Source organism: Anguilla anguilla, chromosome 16 (assembly GCF_013347855.1).
Source record: "Anguilla anguilla isolate fAngAng1 chromosome 16, fAngAng1.pri, whole genome shotgun sequence".
In the NCBI taxonomy this organism is placed as follows: Eukaryota; Metazoa; Chordata; class Actinopteri; order Anguilliformes; family Anguillidae; genus Anguilla; species Anguilla anguilla.
The window spans coordinates 23134087-23151980 of record NC_049216.1 but is presented as its reverse complement, the minus strand read 5'-3'; the positions used below and the strand labels follow the sequence as shown (position 1 = coordinate 23151980).

At 42.3% G+C, this 17894-nt stretch overlaps 1 protein-coding gene across 1 annotated transcript; it reads left to right on the top strand.

Moving 5' to 3' along the window:
- Positions 1-9078: 9078 nt before the first annotated feature.
- hdc (histidine decarboxylase) lies at positions 9079-17664 on the top strand. The gene is made up of 12 exons (XM_035396485.1): positions 9079-9149; positions 10549-10721; positions 11174-11287; positions 12475-12597; positions 13650-13784; positions 14200-14343; positions 14643-14709; positions 15063-15225; positions 15775-15865; positions 16225-16323; positions 16569-16670; positions 17008-17664. Exons 1-12 carry the CDS (start codon positions 9122-9124, stop codon positions 17662-17664), a joined length of 1896 nt encoding a protein of 631 aa, XP_035252376.1. The 5' UTR covers positions 9079-9121.
- The last annotated feature ends 230 nt before the right edge of the window (positions 17665-17894 follow it).

The window sequence follows — 17894 nt, the reverse complement described above, 5'->3', positions numbered from 1 at the left end:
CGGTTGGGTCCTGTTCAAAGTAGATTCATATAGAAGAGTCAAAGTAGAAGCTCCCAGTTGGGTTGGGCTGGTATCTGTCATAGATCTAGTTTCCCATCTTTCATTGATCCCCAAGCCATTTGTATTCTGATCTCTGGCAGTGGGTTCAATAACGGTAAGGGTTTTATATGATAGGGTTGCTAGCCCTGTGCAGAACCCTCCTTTCTGGGCTTGGGACTCTCAATACCTTTATTACATTTTTCAGTTTACAGTATTTTGTTAACATGGAAAGTACAAAGATTATTACTATGTACATTACTATGTACCTACCTCCCCACCAAACCCCACTGTTTATTTCCCTATCACTGCTGCCCCACCAAAAAAAAAAAAAAAAATCATTCAAATGTAAATAACAGTAAAATTATACAGTCCCTCCAGTCAAGGGTACTATAACGTGAGTTTTCACTCATACAAAGGGCGAGCCAGTGTCATTTGTCACACCAATGGTAATCTTTATACAAATGATTGTGAAAGGTTTACCAAATAGCACCTGAAATCACTCTAGTACTTGTCAGAGACCCGGCGATTAAATATGATTTTTTCTGAGGCCGTATATTGGGCAATTTCCTATGGACACATGGGGATAAGAGGAGGTTCTTCATTCTTCCATGTCACAGCAATACATTTTTTTCCAGCAATCAAGGCCAGTTCAATGAACCAGGGGGAGCAGGGCTGGAGTGCTGCTAGTCTTCGTGTGTTCTTGATGCCCAGACATGATGAGCATAACCTGGTCATGGCTTTGATTTCCTGATCTGATCCTGGCCACCAGAAATAGCTTCTTGCCAATTGCTTCATCCGGACAATGCCTCAATGGCCGACCCTGGGCTGTGTCAGCGTGGTGTAGTGGCTCGTAGTGGCCTGCAATGGAATTGAGTGTCCTTCAAGAGGTTTGCACTATTCTCTAATGCGGTCATTTCATGTTGTAGTGAGGTCTGGTCAGGTGTTTTTCAGAACTGAGTTCAACGACCAACCACAATTGTGTACGTCTGCAGAGCCCAACTTGGTGAAATAACAGAATATGAATATGTGAATAGCCTAATTGAAAACAATAATTTTCATAATGTGAGGAATAATATACGATCCTTAATCAGAGGAAATTATAATTCTGCAATGGAAAAACATAAAGGTTAAAAAAAATTAACCTTCATTTGAAGTACTACCATCAAATGAAGGTTAATTCCTGTTATGGGGTAATGACTATATTATGTGTTCAGTTTGTTAAAACTTCATTTTATGAGACTAATTAAACTGTAAAACAGCAAGGTCAGGGAATTTGCTATTTCAGACCAACATACAAATAGCAAAACAAACAACAACATACAGCCGTAAAATGACTCAATCAGGTATTACGCTATCCTTTGGTTTGATGTCAGTGTTAAATAAAATGCGTTTCAATAACGGGAAAAATGGGGATGGCAATCCTTTATTCCGTTAAGTGATGCGTCAGCTTGTCTGCTGATCCAAGGCCACTGCAAGTGTGTGTGAACTCCTGGAAAACCATTTTTTGTCGGAGTCGAAGTCGGAGTCGTGACAAGGTTCCAGTTAAAACAACTTCAGATGAGCACAAATCTTCCACTTGGGCCCAGCAACAAGGGAGATATGGAGGAAAAGCATGTAGATTCCTTGTTCCTCAAAACAGTTGTCAATCGGAAATAAACCAGCTTGGTTTATTTTGTGGATGGTAGCAGGCAAACTCTGTCTTGATGATCAGTTTCCTTAGTGGTGTCTGGTCGGGTAGACAAGTTTCTTAGCCTTCAGAGCCCAGTTGTTAATTTTTTGGTGAGTTTTTATGCTCACAATTGACGCGACGTAACCCCAGATTTGTTCCTTGTAACAGGGTTGTTGGATTACTTTAGCCGCACAAACATTTGATTGGCTTGTGGTATTGTAGCGGTCAATAAAACATGGATAGATAAACCATTGATTATTGCTTTAATGTTTAAGTCTGTCAAAGGTATAATATTTGGATTTTGCAGCAGCCCTTGAGTACACTCACTCTCAACCACACTCACCTCCTTCATCCTCAACCCCGCCCACACCCCCGTTGAGGACACACCCTCGGGCGCAACAAACAAAATGTCAAGCTAACAGGTGAGGTGGTCAGAGATATTGAAAATAGGTATTTTTAAGGACATGAATTATTCCATATAGCTGGTAACATTAATTAGGCAGTGTTATAAAAATCTTTACACTGAGTGCAAAACCTTAGCATGGGGGGAACATTGTACGGTAGCTACTCTAGGCTTCTGTGTTTTTCCTCGTTTGGTATTTAGCTATTCTAGGCCCTGCACGGAGTAAAACTCAGAACCCTGCTAACTCTCCCTGTAATCCTACCTGAAATACCAATAATTCCAAGGTTGACTCTAGTTTTTGAATGAGCTCTGTCGCTTGTATTTTTGCTTTGCTGTATGTAGGCTTCTTAGCATCTGCCATTGTAGCAGCTGACTAGCAACACTTCATTGGAATCTGATCCCAAACCCATTATTCTCTTGTGAGTAATACTTGGGAGTGGTGTACGGCACTTTTGGTCATAGTGCCACCTACTGGAATGCTGCAACAAAATGTTTTTATGAAATGTAAAAACAAAGGTTATTGTATTTTTCTTAATCCTGGTTTGCCTGGGTCTATGTACAGTTGGTTGGTTTGTTTTACTGGGCTATAGCACTTTACTAAAGGGGGTGGCAGCATACTTCCTGTTATTCCAGTATGCCCATCTTTCCCACTGGATCCTTGTTTAATTACACTGATGCCAACGGACGGATCGTTTTTTGTTTTTAGTCAACAACATGAATCCAGCCGCCAGCATGCACATCTGATAACCCTCCCCAACTTTTCCCTGTATTTCCTCAATGATCTCAGGCAGCATTGCAAGCTCTTTATGAGTGCCACGAGATCAAAAAATCGGAATGGAGTCTTTTTTACCAGGCGGTGTAAACGTAGCCTAAATGACTGTCTACGGTTACATACATTTGGATTCCTTGACACACACACACACACACACACACAATACAGTAGCCGAAAAACACTTCCGGTGTGTAGTCAGACTTTTGGCAATATCTCCCAAAATATTTATTGAACTCTCTCACTAGTCGTTGGAGACAAAGAGATGGTAATTCTGCGCAGTAGAACATTGTTCAAGCTCCATGCATCTACCTAAAAGGCCTGTTACATTTTACCCCATGAGGTTTTACCTCGCTCTCCCATATACATTTCTTCCCACTCACTTTCACACAGATGAATGCTACTATTTTTTAAGTACAAATTCTGGTGTTTCACTCTTGCTGCTCTGGTTTTCAACTCAATGCTGGCACCTCTAGTGTGTAAAGTTGACAGGTTTGTTTTACTGGACCTTATCAGTTTACTAAAGGTCCTGTTATTCCAGTACACCCATCTTTCCTGCTGGATCCTTGTTTATTTATGATATTGTGTAGGAATGGACCAGCATATAATATCAGTTACTCAACATACAACACATAAAAGAGGGGAAGGGAGGGGAGGAGGGGAGGGAGCACCCCATAACACATGGAACTATAACCTATGATATATAATTTTACAAAATTTAGAATAGCATTAACTTTCCACTTCCATCCTCAAAATCTCCATCATTGAACCCCAAACATTAACAAATTGGTGGATTTTTTTTCTTTCTTTTGCATTGTCTTTTGCATAATGTAAAAGCTAGGCTCTGATTCTCATTTCTTGTTCAAAATAATTTTTTTAATTGCAAGAAAAGCATAATTACCAGACACTTTGGATGCCACCTCTGAGGTTTAAATGTGCTCTGTTGTGTGTGGACAGTTCCCCTCAGGCTGCTATGGAATGGGAACCATGGCAGCTACCAGCCCCCCAGGGGTGTACACATGGCTAACAACGAAAGGACACCACACAGGGTCTTCATGAGGGCATGGTGAAAGAATGTAGAAGTTTTCAAGCTCAATTCTACATGCAGCATTGGCTGTTGGAATGAAAACCAGCACACACAAGGCTACCTCAGGAATGGGTTTGGAAGGCCCTGGTCTACCAAACAGACAGAGGCTATGGAAAAACAAAGGTCCAGGCAACTGGGTTTAAATTGTGTCATATGCCCCATACGTGACAACTCATTGTCTTCTTAATATTTCTTTCAAGTTTTAAACCCAAGTTCAGCCATTAAATTGTATCAAACACTACTAGATGATTATGACTGTTCAGCATAGAAGGGCAAGGTGGGCTTGTGCCCTGTGCTCACTAACATTTATATCCATAAGGAATGCCATATGTAAACCATTTCTCATTGCTCGCTAGGTAAGAGCTGGTCAGAGCAGTAACCTGACACTATGAGACAAAACGAAAGAAAGCAACATTAACTAGGCTTTACCATTGTATAGATAAACCTGACAATCATTCAATGTGTAACACTGAGCTACTGTAAACTAACATCAGACTCTATAGCAGTTTCAAACTCTAGACATTACACCCTAAGAAAATCATTTATTCCATGTCTACGCTTGAAACCAATTAAATTGCGGCTAGCTAATGGTAGGCCTACTTAGTAGTCCACGCGAAAATGGGAACTACAAATATTAACTGTACTGGTTATTGTAATATTGCAGTGCCCCTGGCAAAAACGGATTTCTTGTAGGTCTCTTCATATTTGTGAAAAACTGGTGTTTCGCAAAAGGAGAAACCAATTTCAGCACAAGCTTTTATAAGTGTTTTTTTTTGTAGCAAGAATCATTTTTAAATATTTTGCGGCCGTTTGTGAATGCAGAAAAGTATTAAAACACAGCAGGAAATAATTCACAGATTTCAGTTTCCTGGACTTATACAGTCAGGTTCATAAGTATTTGGACAATGACACAATTATCATCATTTTGGCTCTCTCTATGCCACCACAATGGATTTGAAATGACACAATCAAGATGTGATTTAAGTGTAGACTTTCAGCTTTAATTTAAGGGTTTTGTCAAAAATATTGTATGAACAATGTAGGAATTACAACCATTTTTATACATGCCCCCCCCCCCCCCATTTTAGGGGCTCAAAAGTAATTGGACAAACTAACATAATCATGGGTTTCTTCCCTGGTGATGCTCTGCCAGGCCTCTACTGCAGCTGTCTTTAGTTCCTGCTTGTTCTTGGGGCATTTTGCCTTCAGCAAGTGAAATGCATGCTCAGTTGGATTCAGGTCAGGTGACTGACTTGGCCATTGCAGAACATTCCACTTCTTTGCCTTAAAAAAGTCCTGGGTTGCTTTTGCAGTGGGTCATTGTCCATCTGCACTGTGAAACGCCATCCAATGAGTTTTGAAGCATTTGGCTGAATCTGAGCAGATAATATAGCCCTATACACTACAGAATTCATCCTGCTGCTTTTGTCAGCAGTCACATCATCAATAAATACAAGCGAACCAGTTCCAGTGGCAGCCATACATACCCATGCCATAACACTACCTCCACCATGCTTCACAGATGAGGTGGTATACTTGAGATAATGAGCAGTTCCTGCCCTTCTCCTTACTCTTCTGTTCCCATCATTCTGGTACAAGTTGATGATTGTCTTATCTGTCCATAGGATGTTGTTCCAGAACTATACAGGTTTTTTTTAAAGATGTTTTTGGCAAACTCTAATCTGGTCTTCCTGTTTTTGGGGCTTACCAATGGTTTACATCTTGTGGTAAACCCCCTGTATTTACTCTGGTGAAGTCTACTCTTGATTGTTGACTTTGACACAGATACACCTACCTCCTGGAGCAGGGGTGGCCAACTCCGGTCCTGGGGAGCCACAGGGTCTGCGGGTTTTTGTTTTGACCTTAAATACAACAACCACTTACACAAAATAAACCAAGTGATGTGAGTTAACTACTCTAGTCAACTGCTTTAATCGATCAATTAAGTGCCGAGTAAAAACAAAAGCCAGCAGACTCTGTGGCTCTCCAGGATCTGGGTTGGCCACCCCTCTCCTGGAGGGTGTTCTTGATCTCGCCAACTGCTGTGAAGGGGTTTTTCTTCACCAGGGAAAGTATTCTTCTGTCATCCACCACAGTTGTTTTCCATGGTCTTCCGGGCCTTTTGGTGTTCCTGAGCTCACCAGTGCATTCTTTCTTTTTAAGAATGTACCAAATAGTTGATTTGGCCACACCTAATGTTTTTGCTATATCTCTGATGGGGTTTTTTTTCAGCCTAATGATGGCTTGCTTCACCGACAGTGACAGCTCTTTGGACTTCATATTGAGAGTTAACAGCAACAGATTCCAAATGCAAATGCCACAATTGAAATCAATTCTAGACCTTTTATTTGCTTGTAAACGAAATGAGGGAATAACACACACCTGGCCATGGAACAGCTGAGCAGCCAATTGTCCAATTACCTTTGGTCCCTTAAAAAGGGGGGACCACATATAAAAAGTGCTGTAATTCACCCGATTTGGATGTAAATACCTTCAAATTAAAGCTGAAGGTCTGCACTTTGAGCTCATATTATTCATTTAATTTCAACTCCAATATGTTCTGGTAGACAGCTAAAATAACAATAACTTTGTCCATATCCAAATATTTACGGACCTGACTGTATAATTCTAGGAAGTATTGTCGAACGTATTTGCATCCTTGATGATAACCAGCCCTTTGGAAACCTGACAGATCTGAGTTTGAATATTTTTCTATTTACATTTAGGGTACATCCTGTTTAAGTACTCTCCTGTAAATTTGATCAACAATGAATACATATTGATGCAGCACTCGTGGTCCTCTGTTGATCGTTACATCAGTGTTTTATTCCTTTCTTTCCAGGTACGTCAGATTGATTGTGTAAATGGTATTAATAAGATACAGACGACAACGCCGCAGAGAGCAGGTGCCTATAGTAAGCGTGCCCAAAGTGTGCAAATATTGTGTCTGCTTGCGGCCTTTACAGGTGTCATTGGGTTTCCGCCCAGGGAATAAAACATGTGTGCATTTCCCACACAGTACATGGCTTATAAAACTGAAAAGGAGTAGCAAACCATATAATATGAAATTTTCCTCCTAACTGTGCTGTTAAAGGGAAACCACTTTGGTATATTTAGCAAACAATTGTTCAAACAATTTTAAGTGTTTTTTGACTTCATGGTGTATTTTGAGGTTGTTAAAGACAAATCAGGCTTTAGGACACATTCATGCAAGTAATTTGGGTCTGTTTCCTCATCTTACCACCACAAAAACTCTGGACATCTTACTGTGTCTAAAGCACTGGTCCTTTTTTGTTGTTTTCAGCTGCTTCTGTCTGTTGTTGTCTCTAATTGTGGAATATAGTCAAGTAAAATAGTCAGATAATCTCCTTCTGACTATTCCTGAGTCTAAGACAGCATGCTTGACTGGGCCCCTGACTGCTGTAGGAATTTGGTCCTTTGTAAAGTCAAATTTGTTATTCCAAAGTTTAGGTCATTAACAATTTATTTAAAAAGCAAAAACTGTCTTCTTTACCGTATGAAATACAGTGGGTAAAAGCAAGGCAGGTCAATTAGAATGCAGTGTTGTTCACGCACCAGCTTTAGACCTGTTTCCCAGATCAAAATGTACCAATGAGGTGACAGGTAACCAAATGGGTCATTGTGAACTATGTATTCATGTCTGCTTCCTTCTTATAGACTCTGAAAGTCTTTGACACCCCCTCCCCCCTTTGTACTTATCTTCCAGGTCGATCCCAAATCATTCATGCATACATTACATTTATTTGGCAGATGCTTTTATCCAAAACAACGTACAATAAGTGAATACCGAAGGTCATTGGAACAACTACAAAACACAGGTCATATACGGTACAATACTCATTTTGTAACAGTTATTCATTGCCATGAACACATTATGTCACCCAGTAAACATTACTTTCAGACCTAACATATGCTAAGTCAAACTAGGGGGCATGACAGGCTACAACATTTAGATCAGGGGTCCTCAATCTTATCCAGAAAGGGCCGGTGTGGGTGCAGGCTTTCATTCCAACCGTTACACACCTGATTCCACTAATCAAGATCCTTAGCAAAGACTCTAGTGTTTGATTAGTAGAATCAGGTGTGTAACTGTTGGTTGGAATGAAAGCCTGCACCGACACCGGCCCTTTCTCGATAAGATTGTATTATTATCTAGATCAGGGGTCCTCAAAGTACAATGTGCTGTAAGTACTCTTCTGTAAATTTGATCAACAAACCAAACAGTCTGCCTGTCATTGACCAATTTGTCATTGTCACCTCTGTGTGTGTCTCCCTTGGTTCATTAAAGTCTCCCTGGTAAATTACATACTGTCTTGCTCAGTATTGAGTTTTCTCCAGCGTTCCTTATTTCAGGCTGGTTCCCAGGAAGTTGTCCGGGTAAGGAGCCCTTTAACATGTGTGTGTGTGTGTGTGTTTGTGTTTGTCTGCCCCCCATTTGGTTCTGCCAGGCCATCAACCACCCCCCTTTGATAATATCACATCAAATTCAGCGAGTTTATCCAAGTTCCAATCAACATCCAAAGATGCTGAGGTAGATTACAGGAAATAAACCAAAATCCCTGCAGTAGTCAAAGTTGTTCACAACTGATTCATATCTGCATTGTTCTGATAATTCAGGTTTGTTACTTGAATATCAATGTTTTCCTTCTGCATTGTTTTAAATGCTGAAATATGCAATGTTAAAACACCATGGGTTCTAATACGAAATGTCGATTGATATTAACATTTACATGAGGGTTATGACTGTAAATGACAGACAAGTACTTGTGTCAGTGAACCTAGATGGTCACTATGTAAACACTGTGCAAACACTGTAAATGCAAACAGAGGTTGAAAACCCATGATGGTGATGAGAACAATACAATGTGTCCCTATTTCATCCACTCACATACAGACTGAAACTGAAACTCACCCTATTGTCTGCATATCTTTCCCGTGTAATGGAATAACAGATAGGAGGGTCTGCCAGACTTTCCTATTCACATCATTTACCCCCACTGAAATCAGACGTCGAATCTGGGGTGTGGTCAGCAGCTGGGAGGGCTCCATAAATACACCCACCACCTGAGTAGTGCAGGAGAAGAGGAACACAGCCCAAGAGGACATCAGAGAGCAGAGAACCTATTGTTGAAGATGCAGGCAGACGAATACAACCGCAGAGGTAAAGTCAGCTGCTGCAAGGGAACCTTAGCTTCTTGTACAATTTTTCTTTAGCCTTCTGTCTTTTAGAATGCATAGTATTCCAATTTATCTGAGAAATACACTTGCACACAATGCGTTGAGTTTCCCTGGAGCCTGTTTTAGGGGCAAATGAATATTATATAACATGGGATAGCGGGTCAAATTTGGTTATAGACCAGTTTCTGACCAACATCACAGTTGAGGTGCACATACAAACTTTGGCCAGAATATTCAATATTGTGAAATAAATCAATATCAATTTGTGATTACAGAAGCTGAAATGCTGAAATGAATGATAAAGGACACTTGTTTTACATCAAATATCTTACATCAACACGGAGTTAGCTAAGCAGTTTGGTGTTAAATATGTACAATATATATTCAATTAAGAAAGTGGCAGCGAAATATGTTATGCTGATAAGCTCCTAGCTTATCACTTAGCACTCAATTGAATGTGTTAGTCTTTTTTTTTTTTTTAGAATACCCTGTGCTAGTAAACCGGGGGCATGTGGTCTGTTAATTAGCCACTATAGTCTTTTGGTTGCATCTCACATAAACATTAGTTTGCTAATGTTTGCCAACTGCTAAACTGAAAATGTTAACCATCAATTTTGTGTAACATAAAGAAGGTGAAGAATGCTGTTGAGCGCCCCTGGTAACCGTTTGGCACTACAGTGGAAAAGAGGCTGAATGACTCTTCGCATATCATCATTTCTATTCACCCAGGGTTGCTTTCCAATGGCACCTAAGTCTCGGCGGAGAGCTTGCATTTGAAAGGGTACTCAACACCCAGACGGAAACAGGATGGGTGTGGGGACTTCAACAGATTATAACTCTGAAACTTTAAATAAGATACATTACTAAAAAAAAACACCAAAATCTAACAAAGGCAAAGGTCTGTCCATTTTGATAGATGATTTGCCCCAGGGTCGCGTATGCATACTCTTTTGTTAGCTAGATAACTTTGCTCAGTAAAACCTGGAACATCTCTTTTTTACTGCAGTCCATGTTCCAGATTTGGGAGAGTTTTACTCAGCTGGATGACTGCACTAACTCTGGTGTACAGGGGCCTGTATCACAGGGCAGGATTACTGAGTTATCCGCGTGTGCAGCCTTGATTCTGTCACACCAGGTAGCTATACAGATGATGCTGAACTTGCTTGGCTGTTTTGCTGAAACTGCTAGGCAAGACTCTGAAGTGAGCTGTCAAAAGCAGCCTAAACATTTGTTTTATTGCAGTGTGCATTTTAGGTTATGGCCTGGGAAACACTGGTGTTCTGAATGTAGTTACTTGGACAACTGTATCTGTTGTGTACATGCAACTAATTTTCTGCTGTTTAGCGAATGGTAACCTAATTGATGTTTTCTACCTTCTACAGGTAAGGAACTTGTCAATTACATCACGGAATACCTGACCAAAATCAGAGACAGACGGGTCGTCCCAGATGTCCAGCCCGGATACATGAGGAAACTCCTCCCGGACAACGCGCCCATTGAACCAGAAAACTGGGACAATATTTTTAATGACATCGAGAAAATAATTATGCCGGGGGTATGTTTCTGCCCTCTCCCTCCAGAGTTCAATCTTACCTAATCCCTACACTAAAAATGTAATGGATGAAATGTGCTTCCTTAAAATAATAATACAAAGATACAGTTTTGCATTCCTGGCCTGTCACCCGAGCTTCAGGGTGGCCGTGTGTGCAGTGATGTGGTTCAGAGATATTCTAGTTATAGAACTGCAGTTATTAGCATGCTTCTGACTATACAAGGAGGAGATCTTGCCTGTAGAACATAAACTGGCTTTAAGTGTCTAGGGAAAGGTGTTGGGACCTGATCCAGGTTGTTGGCACCCCCCTGTGGAGTGCTAAGTCTCGTGGAACATACAGCAGACAAGCTCAGGATAGTGTGTGAAAACATCTAGATGATAATAATAATAATAATAATAATATTATTAATAATAATAACAACAATAACAATAATAATAATCTCATTCTGCTGCAGGTGGTGCATTGGCAGAGTCCCCACATGCATGCCTACTTCCCTGCTCTGACTTCCTGGCCGTCCTTGCTTGGGGACATGCTGGCTGATGCTATCAACTGCATTGGATTCACCTGGGTAAATTCACCTTAAAGACCTTTCATTTCAGTGGAAACTGTAGCTTGAGATAATATATTCTTACATAAAACAGTTCTATTTCCCCTTACAGAAATTGAATAAATTTGAAAATATAATTGGAAAAATACATAATCAATTTGCCGCAGTACTTCACAATTACATTGGCAAGGATATAAAGCATTCCTCTTTAGGATATTGCAATATATTACCGAGCTATGGAATGTATTACCATTATTATTCAAGTCCACATATTCACATTACATTAGCCCGTAGAATATTCGGAATATACCCTCCACAGGAATGTACCCTCCAGAGGCTTTTGAACCAACCCACTTTAATTACATTGAAATGCCAAGCGTTACAATATCACTACATCCCGAGCTCGTATATTACTACCTATATCTGTAACTCTAGTATAATTCTAATCTGGGTGGGAGAAGTAGGACTGCAAACCTAGTATAAATTGTCTAGAGAAAAGAACTCCGAGTGCCACAGACATATGAAAGGAAAACTGTCAGCTAGATGGACCTCGAGAAAGATAGAACGTACCCGCTGCCTGTCGGTGAAAAGCGGTCTCGGCTTGATCCCCATATTGCATGCTTCGCGACCAGCTCCACGATCTTCGTTGCGTTCAGTAGTTTTCTTCAATCAATAAAAGAGTGAAGCAGTAACACCGGTGGCCTTCTCCGTGCTGCGGGGAAGAATATCTTCGACAAACATATTTTGCGTGGTTAATCTTTGAGATATTTCCGAATGTATTCTTCGATAAATACGCATATATCCTTCGTCGTCAGTCTCAGTATTTAATTACTATGTCGCCAGAAACGTACAACTCCCCCATTTTCACCTGAAGCAATCAAAGAGGTTGACCTTCCCTCCAAGGTGCCCGCCGGCTGCGCAGCAGGTGGCAAAACTAAAATGAACAATCCAAACTGATCTCGCGCATCGTATCTGCTGACACAAGCAATTTACTGAAATCGTTAAAACATTGACTGGATTAGCCTACAGCATTTTTAAATAGACAAGAGTCAGAGAAACGCCACATGAGCTTCATTACACCCACGTCCCTCTCTCCTGTGTTGAGGGTTCATTTTGTTACCCCCAGCTCTTACAGAAATAGTTGAGTGTTTGAGATGATGTAAATGATAAATGATGTAAATTGTTGATTTTTACTTTTTTCCCTGTAGGCCTCCAGTCCAGCCTGCACTGAACTAGAGATGAATGTTCTGGATTGGCTGGCCAAGGCAATGGGGCTGCCCCCCCATTTCCTGCATCATCATCCCGACAGCAGGGGTGGAGGTGTCCTGCAGGTACAGGACTTTTCCTTTCTGACTCCTGGATTTCCACCTCTGTTGACTCCAAAAGAAAATAAGGCGAATCCACTTTGTATGTGTGTGGAGGGGGATTTGGTATTCCACTTTCATGATTAATCAAACTGCCCCTTTTTCCATGTGGCTTTAGAAACAATTACAATTTCTTGTGGGGGTTTAAGATAAGTGCCATCTTGAATACAACTTGAATTAATGCTGTGGTTAAGGAATTGTATTAGTCATGGAGGGTTGAGGGTTGTGTAAGATGATGTTGTAGTTAAGGAATTATGTTAGTCATAACAGATTAAGGGTTGTGCTAGTAGTAAATGTGTTAGTAAACACATCTGCAGGATTATAAAGGATTCAACTACCAATTTGTCTTTGGTTGATGGCACTTGCCAAGTGTACGGTTAAGGTGCATTGTGTCTTGAGATTGGATGGTTAAGGTGCTTGTACCTGGGGAGTGTACGATTAAGGTGCGTTTACCTGCAGGAATGTTCGGTTATGATGCTTATACCTGTGGATTTTATGGTCAAGGTGCTTGTACCTGCAGAGTGTATGGTTAAGGTGCTTGTACCTGCGGAGTGTATGGTTAAGGTGCTTGTACTTGAGGAATGTATGGTCAAGGTGCATTGTGTCTTCAGATAGGATGGTTAAGGTTCTCATACCTGTGGGAATGTATTGTTAATGTGCTTGTACCTGCAGAGTGTATGGTTATGGTGCTTGTACCTGTGAAGTGTATGGTTAAGGTGCTTGTACCTGTGGAGTGTGTGGTTAAGGTGCTTGTACCTGTGGAGTGTGTGGTTAATGTGCTTGTACCTGTGGGAATGTATGGCTAAGGTGCTTGGACCTGCAGAGTGTATGGTTAAGGTGTTTGTACCTGTGGGAATGTCTGGTTAAGGTACTTGTACCTGAGGTTTGCTGAGCTGCTGTTGATTTCAGATGCTCGCTGGATGACTAATAAACAATCTTCCAAATGAATGAATGAATGAATGAATGAATGAATTAATGAATGAATGAGAAAAAAATAATTCTGTCCTCTCCTCTCTCAGAGCACGGTGAGTGAGGGCACTCTGTTGGCCCTCCTGGCTGCCAGAAAAGCCAAAATCCTGGAACTCCGGGAATCTGGGGACGATGCAGATGACTCCATACTCAACTCCAGACTCATTGCCTATGCATCTGACCAGGTGGGAGGATGCATTTTTGTTTCAGCACATTACAGAAAGGCTTCTCAATCTGGGGTCCGGGGCTCCCTGGGGGGTTTGTTTCAGGAGTTCCAGGGGACCCTTGACAAATTATATTTAAAAAAGATTTCCCCATATTCAGCCTATTATGTTATGTTTATGTTATTTTACACATTAAATAACTAATAATTTAATAAATTAACATATTTTACACAATCAGTAAACCATTATGAATCCCTGCCAATATTGTGATCATCAAACACTAATATTGTAAATAGATAGCTGCATGCATTATACAGATCCAGAATGTAATAAACCATGATTTAGACATGCTTCCATGGGATAGTGTGTTAAATAATCACTGTAAGTGAGGTCAAGAAGTCAGTGATCCCCAGTAACATTCTGTATTGTCTCACAGGCTCACTCTTCAGTTGAAAAAGCAGGTCTAATTACCATGGTTAAAATGCGTTCCCTGCCAACGGACGAGCAGTTCTCCTTGCGGGGAGAAACGTTGCAAAGTGCCATTGAAGAGGACAGGAAGAAAGGCCTCATACCAGTCCTGGTGCGCCACATTTCAAACTTCTCCAATAACTGCCATTAGAACATTTTCATTTAATATGTATTTACTTCTGACTTTATGTAACCAACACACTTATCCAAGGGCACTCCATGCACCTGACATTTATTACATATAGGTCAATTGCCTACACTCAAGGGGGGACAATAGCAGCACATCTGGGATTCAAATCTTCAGCTTTTTGTGGCTAAAAGTGATCACCCCTGCCAGGCTGTGTGCTACTTCCCCCAGTGGAAGTGGAGTGGAATGACCCAGACTCTTTGTTTTGCGCTCTGTGGTTTTAGCTCTGTGCTACTCTGGGAACGACGGGAGTATGCGCCTTCGACTGCCTGTCCGAGCTGGGGCCCCTGTGTATGTCTCAGCAATCTTAGCTTACTTCACTGTGTTCATGTTTATCCTATTACCATATATAATGTTTGTTTCAAACATATCAATGGAAGCTTAGTTATAACTTTGCATCAATTTTATATCAATAATTCAGGTATGGCAACTTGGATTTTGGATTTCATTGATAGTATATATACGCAGAAATATGTATGAATGTTGTATTATTAGGAAGCAGATGGATTAAGGGATGTGTATATATATATGTATGTTTATATATATATGTGTGTGTGTATATATATATATATATATATGTGTGTGTGTGTATACATACACGCACACTGTACACACTCACTCACTCACACATTATCTGCATCCAGGTGCCAAGGAAGGGCTGTGGCTGCATATCGATGCGGCGTACGCTGGTTCTGCCTTCCTCTGTCCGGAGCAGCGGGGCTTCCTGAACGGCGTTGAATTTGCCGACTCTTTCGTCTTCAACCCCTCCAAGTGGATGATGGTCCATTTCGACTGCACCGCCTTCTGGTGAGAGAGGAGGCTTCTCCGTTTGCCTCCCTCCCTGTCCATTCTCTCCAAATTACTGCATGACTATTGTTGTATGACTTCACTTCGATTTTCATACTTACGCCTTTCTATGAGCAAAGTTGTATTTATTCTGTTTTTTTCTGAATTTGAATTGAATTCTGAGCCTGTGTCATTCCATCTGTCCCCTACATTAGTCATAACAGTGGTCTTGGCAGGGAAGGGTCCATGGAGTGGCAGTGTAGTATAATAACTTGTAATTCAAAAGATTCAGGTTAGATTCCTTGGTCGAACACTGCCGTTGTACCCCTGAACAAGGTACCTGAACAGCATCAGTATATATCCAGCTGTATAAATGCATACTATGTAAAAATGTAAAAAGTTGGGTTAGCCACTTTGCACTCTGGAGAAGAGTGTCTGCTAAATGGCAGTAATATAATGGGCTTTCATGGAGACCAGTCTTCCATCGGCAACTTCTTACTTGATGGCAGTTCTCAAGGTCAGTGTGCCAGCTGGTGGTGAAGAGACTATAAAACCTTTTTTTCCCTTCAGGGTCAGGGATAAATACAAGCTCCAGCAGACCCTTAGCGTCAACCCACTCTACCTCCGGCACGAGAACTCCCGCGTTGCCACTGATTTCATGGTATGCTGAACCAGCAGTCTGAGTTTTACACAGAATACTGTTTGCTGCATATACACAGATATATACATATACAGACCACATAAACATACAAGCAATAACACACAAAACAGAGTATACACAAATACATGCAATCATATACACACATATACACACACCCACGCCAACAAACACAATACATGGGCATAAGCAATAAGCACACACAAATCTGCATTATGCATACACACCCACACAGATACACACAAATGCACACACAGACACACGCCCACACAGATGCATACACCCCCACCCCCACACAGATACACACACACACACACACATCTGTAACGCTGCTGTTACCTGTTAACCCTTTCTTTCCACAGCACTGGCAGATTCCTCTCAGTAGACGCTTCCGCTCCCTCAAGCTGTGGTTTGTGCTGCGTTCCTTCGGTCTGAAGCAGCTGCAGGAGCACATCAGACAGGTGAGACAGCTCTCTCCCCACTGCCTCTCCTCCAACCCCCCGCCATCCCAGCACTGCTCACCTGTTATCTCTCCCTCCTCCTCTTCAACCCCAGTTCTCTCCCATTCTCCCTTCTCTCTCTCCCCCTCCACTGTTCCATCTCTCTGCCCCCTTCCACTGTTTCATCTCTCTCTCCCCCTCCCACCCAATATCTTGTTTTTTCCACATCATTCTCAGTTTTGGCTCCCTGGTTCTTGTGCTTTCAGGGCATCGAGATGGCAAAGCTGTTCGAGTCTTTGGTCCGAAGTGATCCTAATTTTGAAATCCCCGCTAAGAGAAACATGGGACTGGTGGTGTTCTGCCTGAAGGTGGGTCTGAAGTCGAACCTGATGTTTGCGTCAGGAAGCACAAAGCCACAAGGGGTTACAGAGGGGCCAGGGTCCCTGGAAGCAAAATGGGGATAAGGTTATGCCTTGTTGTGGGAAGGAACGTTTTAAGTGATAAGAAATGAATGAATTAATCAATCAATCAATCAATTTTTATTTAAAGTGACATATTTGAAATAACATATTTCATTAAGATATAATATGACATTATGCAGATTTGATAAATGTGACAGGACAGTAAGGACATCAAGAAAAAAAGACTTGTCTTAAGAAACACCAACATTAAAAAAATGAACGGACCTGTCTTCCATGTGTGCAGGGGGGAAACGCCCAGACCGAGGCGCTCCTGAAAGCACTGACCAAATCTGGCGCCATGTACGTCATCCCGGCCTCCATCCAGAACAAGCTCATCATCCGCTTCACCGTGACGTCGCAGTTCACCACACGGGAGGACATCCTGAGGGACTGGGCCATCATCCGCGACACGGCCGCCGCCGTACTCGCACAGGAGGCCGCCGGGGACGCCTCCGCCCGCCTCACGGGCGAGGCCGGGCGCCAGACGCAGGCCCCAGTGACGGTGGGGCCTACCGAGCAGCACCCGCCCGCGCCGCCTCCAGCCGAGACCGAGCGGGCGACAGACGAGGTCTTCGACGTCGGCAGCCCCTACGCCAGCTGCGGTCAGAGGTCCGGCCGCTCGCTGAGCTGCACCGGCGAGCCGCTGACGGACCAGCAGCACGCCCGCGTCCTCAAGCTGCTCTCCAAGGAGGGCCTGCTGTCCCGGATCCCGGAGAACGTGATGCTGCTGGAGAAGAAGGCGCTGAGGAAGCTGACCAAGTTCTACAGCATGCCCACCTTCATGCCCTGCGGGCCCCTGCAGCAGTGCGCCGGGCCCTGCGGCATCCAGCTCTTCCACAAGCCCTGGCTCACCTGCAGCCGCGCGAACGCCGCCCTGCCCTGCCTCAACCTGCAGCGCTAGCCCCGCCCTCCGCCGCGCGCCTGGGAAACGGTCCGCTCCAGACGAAGGCCTGGATTCCATCATCAGAGAAGGCCTGCGTCCATTTGTATCAGGTCTTTAACTTTTTGACTTTCAAATAAATGCAAGTACAACTTTTTCCCCATCCCTAAGTGAGGGTTCACTTCAATAAATAATCAGTTTTACATCTGGGCAAAGCACGCTAACATATACATCAAATTAGACATTTTTTT